Source organism: Gobius niger, assembly GCF_951799975.1.
Source record: "Gobius niger genome assembly, chromosome: 22".
Taxonomy (NCBI): domain Eukaryota; kingdom Metazoa; phylum Chordata; class Actinopteri; order Gobiiformes; family Gobiidae; genus Gobius; species Gobius niger.
In genome coordinates, this window is record NC_136873.1 from 3,909,474 (window position 1) to 3,924,549 (window position 15,076).

Sequence of the window (15,076 nt, forward strand, 5' to 3'; positions counted from 1 at the left end):
TCAATATTTTCAGTTTTCAGGTTTTGGGCCAAATTGGTCTCTGAACATATAAGCTTTCACCTGGAAACAGAAAATATGCCTAATCTTCACAATAACATGTTTAAATATTGCGCTGATTCAATGTTCCCCCATAGACTTATATGGGAGAACGCAATTTCAAGGGCTTTTTTCTCAAAACACATTTTTCTGTTATTGTGGCGACACTATGTCCACGTCAGTCGGACCTAAAGACTTCACATTTTCCAGCCTTGGACTGAACAATATTTGGAAGATTTTTTCAGAGGGATTTTTTATTATTTAATCCCTAAAGGCCCATTTATTGAGTTTTGAATGTCAAAAAATAAGGTGAAAATATTTTTTTTTACAAATTTTCCACTAAAAAACAGCTTATTTTAAAACTAAACAAGAAATCCTAAATCCCCTCTGAGAAAGTCTTGGTAACTCATTTATCAAGAAAATGAAACCATAAATTTGAATGCAGCTCTATCCATTATTGAGATTTCGTCGACGAAAAGATGGGAAATTTGGGGCATTTTTAGGCATAAAACACCTTGTTCTTATATGAAAAGATAAAATGACAGAAAACTTGCCATGTATTTTCTTCTCACATTTATGCCAATGATCGACAGCAACAGTTTCAAATTGATATCTGTAAATATAATTTTTTTCCCTATTCACCTGCAGTGTCTCGCCTTGTACTTATCAAGAATGTTTCTGCTTCTCTAAGAGGATCGTCTTCTTGTTTCCGTCTATTGAACGTTGATTGGAACTGCTCCTTGTACCTTAAGTTCCCACATAGATGTCCCGTTACTCTCCACTCTTTGGGCTAAAACCACCAACTTCCTCATTAACAAAACACGCTGCTGCCACTCGCACCATATGAGGCTTTTCTCTGATCGCTTGTCGATCATGGCCACGGGGAACTCGAAGAGATCAGCCCTGATCCCAGATATACGTCGTCGTAAAGAATAGGTAAAGCGTGAATTCTGGCTGCCCGGGCTAAGGTAGCGCCGCCCCAGAGGGCATTAAAGAAAGTTTTGTGCCTTAGAATGTGATCAGAAGAGCCCGAAATACTAATCCTAGCTCTGCGGACCACCTGCTACACGGGGAATCTAAGCTTGACATCTGAACACCAATTATTTTTCAGCTTATCCTCACTATGTTGTTCAGGCTGTTTTTATCTTTGACCGATAAACGCTCACCAACAAGTAAAAGAGAATGTTAGGCTCTCTTTAGGTGCCTTCTTCCTTCAAATCTACATTTCAAAACCGCTGAAGTGCCTGAAACTTGTTGGATGCAAATTAGTGGTGTCAGAATTTCTCATGTCTTTACTCTTTTAACCTCTTAACTCCCACCTGAACGGATCCCATTTTCTCCAGTTTGGCTTTACCCTAATTAAAAAAGCTTCTTGGGAAAAAAAAAGCACCAAAACAGCCACACAAAATGAGAAGAAAACAAGGATGTAAACGCAAGAAAGAGGCAAAAATGTGACAAAAATGTGACAAAAATTCACAAAAATGTGACAAAAATTCACTAAAATGTGACAAAAATTCAACCAAAATTGAAAAAACTTACGGTTCCAGGACACTTGTGTAACTATGGGCCTTAGGTGGAGTCTAAGCATTTGCTCTTCTTGCTATACAAAATGGAGAATCGCTTAACTCCCACCTGAACCGAGCACATTTTCTCCAGTTTGGCTTTACCCCAAGTCCAAAAGCTTCTGGGAAAAAAAGGTGTGAAAATAGCGACAGAACTGAGACGAAAACAATGATGGAAATGTGACAAAAAAGTGAGAAAACTTTGACAAAAATGTGACGAAAAAATGACAAAAATGTGACAAAAAATTACAAAAGAAATAAATAAAAAATGACAAAAAAATATGACCCAAAAATGACAAAAAATTGATTCAAAAATGACAAAAAAAGTGAGAAAACGTTGACAAAAAAGTGACGAAAAAATGACAAAAAATATGACAAAAAAGTGACAAAAAATTGATTTAAAAAAATGACCAAAAAGTGAGAAAACGTTGACAAAAAAGTGACAAAGAAATGACAAAAAAAAGAAAATAAATTACCTAAAAAATAACAAAAAAATGACAAAAAAATGACAAAAAAATGACAAAAATGTGACAAAAATGTGACAAAAATGACCAAAAAATGACTAAAAAATGTGGAAAAAAATGACAAAAAAATTGGTTAAAAAAAATGACAAAAATGTGACAAAAATGTGACAAAAATAACAAAAAAATGACAAAAAAAATGACAAAAAAATGACAAAAATGTGACAAAAATGACCAAAAAATGACTAAAAAATGTGGAAAAAAATGACAAAAAAATTGGTTGAAAAAAATTGGTTAAAAAAAATGACATAACTGTGACAAAAATGTCAAAAAAAATTGACAAAAAATGGATTTAAAAAATGACAAAAAAGTTACAAAATGAGTTGAACACCCAAAAAAAAAGATCCATTTCGATGAGTTTTGTAGATCTTAGCTTTCAAATGAGGTGTTACACTGGCCTACAGGATTTGTGTAAAGCTGAACTGGAGAAAATGTTCTCGGTTCAGGCGGGAGTCAAGAGGTTAATTTGTTTTATTGTTAACTACATGTTTTCTTGTAAGCTGGAGAGAACTAGGCCAAGCGTCATGAACTGATACTGTTATACGTCTTGTATAACACTTTGTACCTTACATGTACAAGTAGAATACGTGCCAAGGACAGACTATCTCAAGTATTGCATGTTCATTGTACACATCATATAGCACATAAACACAATCTGTTGCCCGGTTGGAGATCCTTGTTCCAGGTATAGCCTCGCTCAGGTTTGGCCGGAGGGGTGGGAGAATCCCGGAGACATTTCCCGCATTCTCTCGGAAACAAAAACCCGGTCGTAAAGCAGGCCATTTGAAAGCCGTCGACGTCTCCACATGAAAAGAAGTGCTTTGAGAGGGGGAACAATGCCCCTCACACAGGAGCGGGCTCGCACTAGAAGGCTCCACTCCGCCGTTAGCATGAGAAAAGGCCTCCACTGCCGTCAGCCACAACATTATGACCACAACAGAGTCCGAGGAGCGTGGCTCATTTTTTAGGGTTTCGAACAGAGCGAAAAACGACCATCTTATATGAGATAAATGACTTAAAATTGCTTGAATTAAAGTTCTTCTATGTTGAATTTGAGTCGGTTTGAGCTAATCCAAGATACAAATGCAATGACACAGAATTATCTTAACCCCTTAACTCCCGCCTGAACCGAGCACGTTTTCTCCAGTTTGGCTTTACCCCAGTACAAAAGCTTCTGGAAAAAAGGTGTGAAAATAGCGACAAAAACTGAGACGAAAACAATGATGGAAATGTGACAAAAAAGTGAGAAAACGTTGACAAAAAAGGGACGAAAAATGGATGAAAAAGTGGCAAAAATGTCACAAGAAATTGGCAAAAAATTGACGAAGAAATTACCAAAAATGTGACAAAAAATGACAAAAATGTGACAAAAAATGACAAAAACGTGACGAAGAAATTACAAAAATGTGACAAAAAAAAGGTCAAAAATTTGATAAAAAATGGATGAAAAAATGACAAAAATGTGACAAAAAAGGAGGAAAAGGAGCTTCAACCTGGCGATAGTTCTGTCAAAATGGAGATAAACGTCGACAACACGAAGATACGGGACATATTTCTTTGGATTTGATCAGAAAAGTAAGTAAGTAAGTATAGACCCAGCTCCCAACCCAGCTTTGAGAATAGATTAACGGCAATTTTTTTTTTTTTATCGCCCGATAAGAGTCTCGCGTTAACGCAGCACGTTAACGCCGATAACGGCCCACCACTAGTTTTTTACATACTCAGATATGTAAAGTGAAGATATTACTGCGCGGATGTCGAAGTACTCCTGGTATTATTACTCCTTACAATATAGTCCCCCCTTTTATCCGCTTAGAAAATCCACATTGTTTAATTTTGTGTAATTATACTTTACAGTGTAACACTTCACGTAAACATATTTAAATAGGTAAAACGTGGAAGAGCTTGGTAGCTTCTATCTTCATATCATCGGAGAGGAGGAGAGGCTAAATGCTAACGCCGTCTGCGCTGTGTTTAGGTGACTGAGGGCACGCGTGAAGACCAGACAGGGACACATGAACTCGTCTAAGCTCAGGTAAGAACATATCTCAGTATGGAAAAAACAGTGGCCTATTCCTTTAAGGGGAGACACTACAGGCAAAACTCAATTTTTTTAGTTTTCAGGTTTTGGGCCAAATTGGTCTCTGAACATACAAGCTTTCACCCGGAAACAGAAAATATGACTAATCTTCACAATAACATGTTTAAATATTGCGCTGATTCAATGTTCTCCCATAGACTTATATGGGAGAATGCAATTTCAAGGGCCTTTTTCTCAAAACACATTTTTCTTTCATTGTGGCGACACTATGTCCACGTCAGTCGGACCTAAAGACTTCACATTTTCCAGCCTTGGACTGAACAATATTTGGAAGATTTTTTCAGAGGGATTTTTTATTATTTAATCCCTTAAGCCCCATTTATTGAGTTTTGAATGTCAAAAAATAAGGTGAAAATTACATTTTTACAACATTTTCCACTAAAAAACTGATTATTTTAAAGCTAAACAATAGATCCAAAATCCGCTCTGAGAAAGTCTTAGTAACTCATTTACCAATAAAATGAAACCACACATTTGAATGTAGCTCTATCCATTATTCAGATTTCGTCGCCGAAAAGATGGGAAATTTGGGGCATTTTTAGGCATAAAGCACCTTGTTCTTATATGAAAAGATAAAATGACAGAAAACTTGCCATGTATTTTATTCTTACATTTATGCCAGTGATCGACAGCAAAAGTTTCAAATTGATATCTGTAAATATACATTTTTTCCCTATTCGCCTGCAGTGTCTCACCTTAAGGCCATTTGTGTCCGGCTGACGTCAAGAAGTCGGGAAGAAGTTAATGATCTCAAAATAACAAAAACCCACACATAGCCAAAAGAAGGTGAGGGTCAAACAACATTTCTCAACAAGTTCAAACACAGGGTTTCCAGGAGGCATTAAAAAAGACTATTTGTATTGCATACTTTTGTCAAAAACACAAAAAACTATGGTCTCTTTGGGCTCAAAAGTTTCCAGTCGTGGACAACGTAGTTTGAAATATCAAAGTTCCCCCCGTTCTCCTGATTGATTGAAAGTTTACGAATCACACAAAATGAAATACGCTGAGATTCTTTGCATTCGTGGAAATAAAATAAAAAAAGCACGTGACAATTTAAGTGACAATATTGTGAGAAAATCTGTGAAAAAAGTTTGAACTTTTGTGGAGCATGAATTGAAACCTGGCTCAGCTCTGCACGGCCCTCTGCGCAGACCTCTGTCCCCGGGCCGTCCCACTTATCTAGATAACGTCCCACTTTGCCAGTAAAGCTAGATTTACCACCAGTGATTCCCCAGTTTTCTGAGCGGTTAAAGGAACTGGTGCCAAAATCAAGTCACAGTTGTTTCAAGTCGGCGTTAAATCAACATTTCTGGGTCGTTTGTGCCATAAATTCATACAAAAATGCAAAATTCTGGTCCCAAGCACATTGTTTTGATGCAATTTCCAGTATTTATTTGATCAATTGTTTTACCGAACTTGTGGAATATCAGCTTAATCTGTTCTTAATTCTTAACAAATGATAAATGCATAGATTTGTTGCATTTAAGCCAGTAAAAAACAACGTAATAATGCATAAAATGTGAACTATTGTGTCCTAACTTTCCAGATAACAATATTGTGTGATCTACTTCTATTTGTGTGTGATTTTGGGGCCCAAAGACCAAATGAAACGCTTCAGTGCTGACCTTCATGTAATCTATATTTTCTCACATCTGTCCCGGGTCACATGACTTCCACTTTCACTACACCCTTTGAGGTGTTTGTCCGTATAGGCTCAGCCCTGGGAGCTGCTGACACCCAGAAAGGGTCAAACTTCAGAGTTTACTTGGGTTCGGGAAGCTTGTGGTTCATCGTTTTGTTCGGGACAAATATAGGGGTCAGAGTGGTGCCATGTGCACAGTATATATATTTTTATAGAAACCCAATCTTCTCTGCATATTAACCTCTTAACTCCCGCCTGAACCGAGAGGATCTTTTTCCTCACGTCATCAGATTTTTTTTTTCCATCATTTTTTTGTTGGGTGTTCAACTCATTTTTGTAACTTTTTTTCTAACATTTTGTCACATTTTTGTCATTTTCGGTCACATTTTTTGTCCATTTTTTAATCATTTTTTGGTCATTTTTCGTCAATTGTTTAACAAATTTTTGAAATTTTTTCGTCACATTTTTGTCTTTTTTTGTCAAATTTTAGTAATTTTTTTGTCAAATTTTTATCATGTTTTTGTATTTTTTTCTAACATTTTGTCACATTTTTGTCATTTTCTGTCATATTTTTGTCCTTTTTTGGTCCATTTTTTAATCAATTATTTGTCATTTTTTCTTCAATTTTTTAACACATTTTTGACATTTTTATGTCACATTTTTGTCATTTTCTGTCACATTTTTGTCATTTTCTGTCACATTTTTGTCATTTTTTTGGTCCATTTTTTAATCAATTATTTGCCATTTTTTCTTCAATTTTTTAACACATTTTTGACATTTTTTCTAACATTTTTGTCATTTTTTTGTATTTTTTTCTAACATTTTGTCACATTTTGGTCATTTTTTGGTCCATTTTTTAATCAATTATTTGTCATTTTTTCTTCAATTTTTTAAATTTTTTTTGACATTTTTTGTCACATTTTTGTAATTTTTTTGTATTTTTTTCTAACATTTTGTCACATTTTGGTCATTTTCTGTCGCATTTTTGTCATTTTTTGGTCCATTTTTTAAATCAATTTTTTGTCGCATTTTTGTCATTTATTGGCCCATTTTTTATCCATTTTTTGTCATTTTTTCGTCCATTTTTTATCCATTTTTTTGTCACATTTTTGTCATTTTTCATAAATTTTGTCTATGTTTTCGCACTTTTTTCCGTCACATTTCCATTGGGGTAAAGCTGGAGAAAATGTGCTTGGTTCAGGTGGGAGTTAAAGGGTTAAATCTGCTTTAGTGATGTGTTCCAGGACACCTTGTTTACTTCGTTACTTCGACCTCAATTCATGAATCTATGCTTTGTTTATTGATAGGCCTAGTGCTGCCATTTTATTTTACATTAAAGGCACTGTAGCTGACTTTCCTTTCCTAGTAATGGAATGACTTTTTAATCCTCCTTTAGCGTTGTATAAACTCAGACATCTATGCATCTATTTAAGAAGCATTTGTAGCAATTTCAAGAACTGAGACCCTGAAAAGCTGTGAAATGTAACGATAAACTCGTCCCCGTGCGGAATTGGGACGCTGCAACTCACAGTTTAATTTAGTGTCTTCCTCTGTCATTGTTTGCGATAGTAATGAAAAAGGTATAGGGCCTTTAACCCTTTAACTCCCGCCTGAACCGAGCACATTTTCTCCAGTTTGGCTTTACCCCAGTCCAAAAGCTTCTGGAAAAAAAGCTGTGAAAATAGAGACAGAACTGAGACGAAAACAATGATGAAGATGTGACAAAAAAGTGGGAAAAAATGAAGAAAAAAAACCTACAAAACAGTGACGGAAATTGACGGAAAAATGACAAAAAAATGTGACAAAAAAATGACAAAAATGTGACAAAAAGAGAAAAAAAAATGAAGAAAAAACACAATTACAAAACAGTGACGAAAAAATGACAAAAAATGTGACCAAAAAATGACAACTGTGACAAAAATGGCACAAAAAATGTACAAACATTTGACCAAAAAATGACAAAAATGTATGAAAAAGTGCCAAAAATGCCACAAAAATGTCACAAAATAATGACAAAAATGTGAAAAACAGTGACGAAAAAATGACAAAAAAATTTGACCAAAAAAATGACAAATGTGACAAAAATGGCACAAAAAATGTACAAACATTTGACCAAAAAAAAGACAAACATTTATGAAAAAGTGAAGAAAATGAAGTAAAAAAAAAATTACAAAACAGTTACAAAAATGAGTTGAATACCCCCCCAAAAATAAATAAATCTGATGACGTGAGGAAAAAGATCCATTTAGATGAGTTCTGTAGATCTTAGCTTTCAAATGAGGCGTTCCACTGGCCTACAGGATTTGGGTAAAGCTGAACTGAAGAAAATGCTCTCGGTTCAGGCGGGAGTTAAGAGGTTTAGGGATTTCCTTTTTGTTTTTGCTTGATTATGCCTGTGCGCGTGGCCTCTGTAAAGTTTGGGAACCCCTCAAGTTACTAACCCAGATCGTCACGCGCGCACTCACCAGTCGTAAACCAAACAAGCCCGTAGCGCAGCCTGTCCCATCACATCCAGCACCACAACCCCCCCGTGACCACCGCCATCTCCCGGGGTCCCACGCACCCCGCCGTCCCCTCCTACCTGGGGTTGGTTCGGTTCCAGTAGACCACGTATCGGTCCGACACCAGCTTGGAGGCCGGGTCCTGGCCGCGCACGCACGCCACCTCCGCCAGCACGAGCACGAAGAGCACCAGCAGCATGTCCGCCACCGACGGCACCACCTGCGGCATGTTTCCCCCCCCAAGCGCTGCCCCGCGCGCCGGCGTCGCTTTGCGGCTGCGAGCGGCTCCTCTTGCGCGCCGCGGCTCTCCCCCCCTGTCCGCTCCCGTGCCAAACTCCTTCTTCTTCTTCTTCTTTTTTTTTGTTTTTCTGCGCTGATGATCAGATGTTTCGCTCCTTTCCCATAACTGGCTTTCGCTGAGTTTAAGAGAAGAAAAACAAACGCTAGATCCGATCCAAAAGTAAAGGCGCGATCGCTTTTTACGCGCGCGTCTCCGGCGGTGACGGCGTAAATGCTGCGTAAATACTGCGTAAATACTGCGTAAATGCTCGAACGCAGCGCGAAAAGTCTGAAGCTCCGAGCGTCAGTAGGAAGTTACAGAGAGCCTAAGCAGCTGCGGGACGATGTGGACTCTCCGCCTGCTCAGGGTGAAGTGAACCAGGCTGGAGGGACAGCTCTACCGCCCCCTTTCCCCCCTCCCCTCTCTCTCTCTCTCTCTCTCTCTCTCTCCCTCTCTCTCTCTCTCTCTCTCTCTCTCTCTCTCTCCCAGTCGCTCACCCTCTCCCTCCAACTCCCCCGTCTCTCCCTCCCTTTTCCCCCTCAGCTCCTCTCTCTCCCCCTCTCCCTCACTCTCTCTCTCTCCTCTTGAGTAATTATGTGAATTACCTACTTGTTTGTCCACTTGAGTAAAATTATTAACATAAAGTATGTGAGTAAATATTTGGTTCATACTCTGCGTGTCTCTAAGAGTAACATTAAAGGATCTGTACCTGCTATTTTAGCCATTCCAGTTTAGTTAAGTATAGGCATGTATATGATATATTGTACTTCTACCACTATGAAGAACTCATTTTTGTGATAAATATAAGTTTTTCTGGAGGTATTTTTCAAACCCGGAAGACACAACGCTTCGATTCAGTTAACTCCGCCCCCTCTCTCCGCTCATACTTTACCGTAATATAAATAAACAGCAATAAGTGAAGATACTTCACGATGCAGTTATACGGAGTTGACATCTGCAACACAGCTTCATAAATGGCTAACACACATGCTAATATGCTAACACACATGCTAATATGCTAACACACAAGCTAATATGCTAACACACATGCTAATATGCTAACACACAAGCTAATATGCTAACACACAAGCTAATATGCTAACACACAAGCTAATATGCTAACACACACAAGCTAACACACACATGCTAATATGCTAACACACAAGCTAATATGCTAACACACAAGCTAATATGCTAACACACATGCTAATATGCTAACACACAAGCTAATATGCTAACACACAAGCTAATATGCTAACACACAAGCTAATATGCTAACACACACAAGCTAACACACACATGCTAACCCGCGCTTGGATTGACTCACCCTCTGGTCCATCGCTGTTTACATTATGGGACTCGCGTTGGTTATAAAAGTTAATCCACTTTGATTCTGGTGAAGGTTCCCCAAACATCCATCAGAGACAGTCACAGAAAAACAGTATTTTGGTGAAAGTCGCTGAATCCCAGAAAGAAATTCCAAATTGTAGCGAGTGGCCTCTTATTTAGAAGGTTGAAAAAAGTCCTGCTCCTCTCGTAGCCAAACGCACTTTTCTCCGTGACATGATCGTTAGGTAAGAATAAAGAACAGGCGTGTCCAGAGTAGGTTAGAAAGAGCTCCATCTTCACATCCTTCAGTGCAAACATGACGTCTGTTCAGACGCTCAGGGGTGCGTTTGTTTTGCGTTTTCTGCCCTGACCTGGAAGTGTTTTTTATTTTTATAGCTGTTTTATAAATTAAAATCAGGCCATACGGCTTTACATTACAGAAGTTGTGATCTTCCTGTTTGACACTAGGACGAAAAAAAACCCAGGATTCAGGAGGATTTCTGAGAACTGTGTGAATGAAGCCAAAATACAACATGGCTAAAAGCTCCAAAGTCGATTTTGCATGATATAGGACCTTTCAAGTTGAAATAAAAATATTGTCTTGAGGGTCGTATACTTTGGGCACCCGTGGTTTAGCCTGTTACTTGCCGTCCCCTCCGATCAGGGAGCTAGGGTCAAGGGGTGAGGAGTTAGGAACAGCACAGACACTCCAATACGCTCCCACACTCGGCCCTGGCCCTGCCTCCAGCACAGAGGGGGGAGCAGGGGAGGGAGACGGCTGTTTACCTGTAAGGTGACTCAGGCTTGTCAATCACAGATCCTTATGATATGCTCATGTTTCCAGTCTTCTCTCACAGCAGCATATTCGCCAAAAACAAGCTTCCTCTGGTTGTTCGCTGTGTAGTCCTGTGTCTATTTTAGGCCATTTTAGTCCAACTTGTAGAGATCATTTGAACTGGAGTACATACATACATATACTTTTAGCAACGAGCGGCTGCAAATGCTTTATTTTCATATTTTTGTGTCTGTCAGGGGCTCCTTTGCTCCTAAATCATGTATGTACAGTTGGGCTAAAAGGTATTTTGCCCAAACCCAATAGAAGTCTCCGGGGAACTGACCAAATACTTTGACCCACTGTACACACATGATTTAGGAGCAAAGGAGCCCCTGACAGACACAAAAATAGGAAAACAAAGCATTTGCAGCCGCTCAATGCTAAAAGTCAGGAATATATTTTGGTTGAGCGTGAGACATGACGAGTGTGGCATGAGGCCGTGTGAAGACACTCAAATCACTGAAATGTGTGTCTCTTATAGCGAGAGCGTGAGAGTTGACAGCCCTGGTGGTGGAGCCAAGGGGCAGGTGGAACAAAGTCCACCGCTGGAGAACCCGACTGTCATATATTTGTCCCGCTTTTTAGCGTGTGGCTACAACATACTTAAGTGTTAAAGCTTATTTATGACTTTTATTATTATGCAGAAGAGGTTTTTCCAAATGGAAGCTAATCATTGATCAGACGAGTGAGAATCATTTGATAAAGAGGTGAAGTGAAGACCTGCAAGTTCTACAGCGAATCCCCAGAAGATCAGGTACACAGTGAGTGTAGTGTTAGTATGAGTATTCTGTGCAGTAAAGTCGGGCAGTGAATGTGTCTCTGTCAGTGTAGTAAGTAAAGGTCTTCTCACACTGCTCACATCTGTAAGGCCTCTCTCCAGTGTGGATTCTCATGTGACATTCAAGATGCTGTGACTAACTGAATGTTGTCCCACACTGCTCACACTCATACGGCTTTATGACTTTCACTCATCACAGCTGGAATCCTTATTTTCATGTGGTCTTTGTGGTTGGGTGACAGAGTAAAGGTCTTGTCACACTGCTCACAGCTGCATGGTCTCTCTCCAGTGTGACATTTAAGATTGCATGATGTAGTAAATCCTCTCCCACACTCCTCACCCTCTGTTCTCATTCACACACACAGTATCACCCCTGCCCCAGCAGCTCACTGTGAATCAGGAACAAATCTGTTTTGAAATCACTGTCTGAGCCAAGGAAAGCGCTTCCTCATGGCGGGAGCTGACATGGATATAACACCACCCCCATGTTATTGAGATAAATAGGTGTCCAAACTCTCTTCTCTGAGCGCCGCATTGACATTTGAACAGCGTGCAGGGCTACAGATCGGGGGTCAGTGCTTTAAACAGTCACCTGAGTGTGTTTTAGAGGTTTCAACTGTGCCACACACCTTTATTAAAGCTTAGTTTGCAACAATAAATGTTACTTTTTGAGGTTTAAATTGTGTGGGATGATTTAAAGGGGGGGTATTATGCAAAATTGACTTTTTCAAGCTTTCCATCATGTTATTCTGTCATTCCCTCATTAAAAACATGCCTGAAGTGTTGCCTTGGCACATTCACGTATATTTGAGTAATCTGTAAAAACTCTGATGGCGGCCATTTTAGGGATAGGTTTGCCTGAGTCCTCCTAGGAACGCCCCCACCTCCTGGAGACGCCTCCCAGCTTTGGTCACCAGCCGAGTAACCGACCACTGCTCCTCTATTATTATGGAAATGTGACAAAAAAGTGAGAAAACATTGACAAAAAAGTGACGAAAAATTGATGAAAAAGTGGCAAAAATGTCACAAGAAATTGACAAAAAAATGTCAAAATTGTGATAAAAATTTGACAAAAAATTACAAAAAATTGTCAAAAAATTACAAAAAAATTACAAAAAAGTGACAAAAATGTGATAAAAATGTGATAAAAATGTGATAAAAATGTAATAAAAATTTGACAAAAAACATGCCTGAAGTGTTCCCTTGGCACATTCACGTATTTTTGAGTAATCTGTAAAAACTCTGATGGCGGCCATTTTAGGGATAGGTTTGCCTGAGTCCTCCTAGGAACGCCCCCACCTCCTGGAGACGCCTCCGAGCTTTCGTCACCAGCCGGGTAACCAACCACTGCTCCTCAGCAGAACCCCCTCCCCACTGATGCCACAGACATCGTGTGGAGGGGGCGTGTCGGAAAGGCTCAGAGGTTCTTAAAGAGACAGAGGCCTATTTCAAGACATTCACTACAGCCATTTTGAGAGAGACATTTTATACAAGGCAGTTATTCTAATTTACTGCATTTACAGACCAACAAAAGGTTTGCTCATCATTGTAGTGTGATATAGACTGGTGCTATGGGATTGAAAAAAGCAGAATACCCCCTCTTTAAGTAAAAAGTGCCATCTCTGGAGATGTGTGCCAGTAAATGAAGAAGCCTGAGGGCCACACTTTGGACATGCCTACTGTAGAATCTCTCCTTACAAGTGAATATCATTTCTGCACAGCTCAATGTTGTAATGTATATTAAAGCTTAATTATTCTCTAAACTATTTTATTACATTTTTGTAACTTATCAGGAGAGAGAAATCCAAATCTCTGCCCAGTCCAGCCTCCTCAAAGACCTTCCTTCATATGCTTCATTTTAACAACTCACTGCAGAAATAGCATCAATCAACACAGCTCAGTCGCCCGACAGAGAACTGCAATTCACAGCAATGCAACGCTATTCATCTGCATTATATTTGTATACCTTATGTTTTACTGTGTTTGTTTGATGGTTATTGTAAAAATACAGTAAACTACACATATACAATTGTATTATTTACATTCATTGTAGGATGTTTTCTATTCGTTTGTATCTGCAGAAAACGTCTGGAATATATGGTTTTAAAGATGTTGATTGTGGCTCATTTTACTCCAGGGTCTGAACCTCCAGAGGTGAAATTGACACTAAAAACCTCATGAAATCTTATTATATTTTAGTGTTTCTCGTTAGCAATTTTATGGAAAAATATCATAACATGTATTTTCTTTTCATGTCTGCAGATTATGAGAACAAAACAAAATAATACAAATGGAGACTTTTGAGACCCCGCGGGAGCTCTGTGTATCAACGTGAAATAAGAAGCGTCGCTATGAACAGACGTGTCGAGAAATTGTTGAATCTGAGGCATCAGATCAACGGAGACATAACTTTGCATCTCATATATTTTTGTCTTCACCCAATTTAAATGACAATACGCTGGTCACGAATGACCATTGCCAACCGAACAGAGGAGAGAATGACTTATTTACAGCGTGCACAAGACTGTTAGGGTCATGAAAAAAAATCCATCCATCCATTTTCTTCCGCTTTATCCGGGGCCGGGTCGCGGGGGCAGCGTCTCAGCAGAGATGCCCAGACTAGTCCCACCAGCGTGTCCTGGGTCTTCCACGAGGCCTTGTCCCACTAGGACATGCCTGGAACACCAGGAGGCGACCAGGAGGCATCCGGAACAGATGCTCGAGCCACTTCAGCTGCTCCTTTCAACGTGAAGGAGCAGCGACTCTACTCCGAGCTCCTCCCGGGTAACTGAGCTCCTCACCCGATCTCGAAGGATCTTGTCCATTCGGTCATTACCCAAATGCTCGGGCTCAGATTGAACCTGCAGTTGTGTTGCTTTATGATCACTGACTTTGACTTTATCATCCACATCTACAAAACAATTTATGTGGGCAATGACGTCATCTTATTAATACAAGAATTTGGCTCGGCAGCATTTATTTATTTATATTTAAAAAAAATCAGCACCCTTGAATTAGTGGACATAGATCTGATTCAGTTTCAAAACAAGAAAACTCACTCGTTTACCGTATATGGTCCATTCACACGTCAATTTCACCACAATTAATGTTCGTCGCTCACCTACAGACGTGCGCAGTCACTACAAATGATAAAACATCCTCCAACTCCGCAGAAATTAAAAAATGTTCCACAAAATGACAGAAATATCACCTAATTTCACAGCAGCTTCTTGACCCAGAGAGCAGCGACCTCTGCTGGACATGGGCGGGATGACACCTGTGAGATCGTCTGTAAAGTGACACACTTTTTGGTGGTTATTGTATAAACACCACATACATACATAAATATAATAATTTGCAGACATTTTAGGATGTTTTGTAACAGTATGTATAAAAAACATATTCTGAAACATATGATTTTAAAGAAAAAAAGGTTTTCACCACCCCCCTCGAGTGATTCATGCGCAGCCACTGTTGATTGACAGGAG

The 15,076-nt window shown here is 39.2% G+C and overlaps 1 protein-coding gene across 1 annotated transcript in view; it reads right to left on the bottom strand.

Moving 5' to 3' along the window:
- The window catches only part of LOC306981663 (ephrin-A5b-like), a 276,183-nt gene that overhangs the window by 110,985 nt on the left and 150,122 nt on the right, over window positions 1–15,076 (bottom strand). The window contains exon 2 of the mRNA XM_079581291.1: window positions 8,447–8,656. Coding sequence (XP_079437417.1) covers window positions 8,447–8,595 — 149 coding nt within the window. The 5' untranslated portion in view covers window positions 8,596–8,656. The remainder of the gene's footprint in view (window positions 1–8,446; window positions 8,657–15,076) is intronic.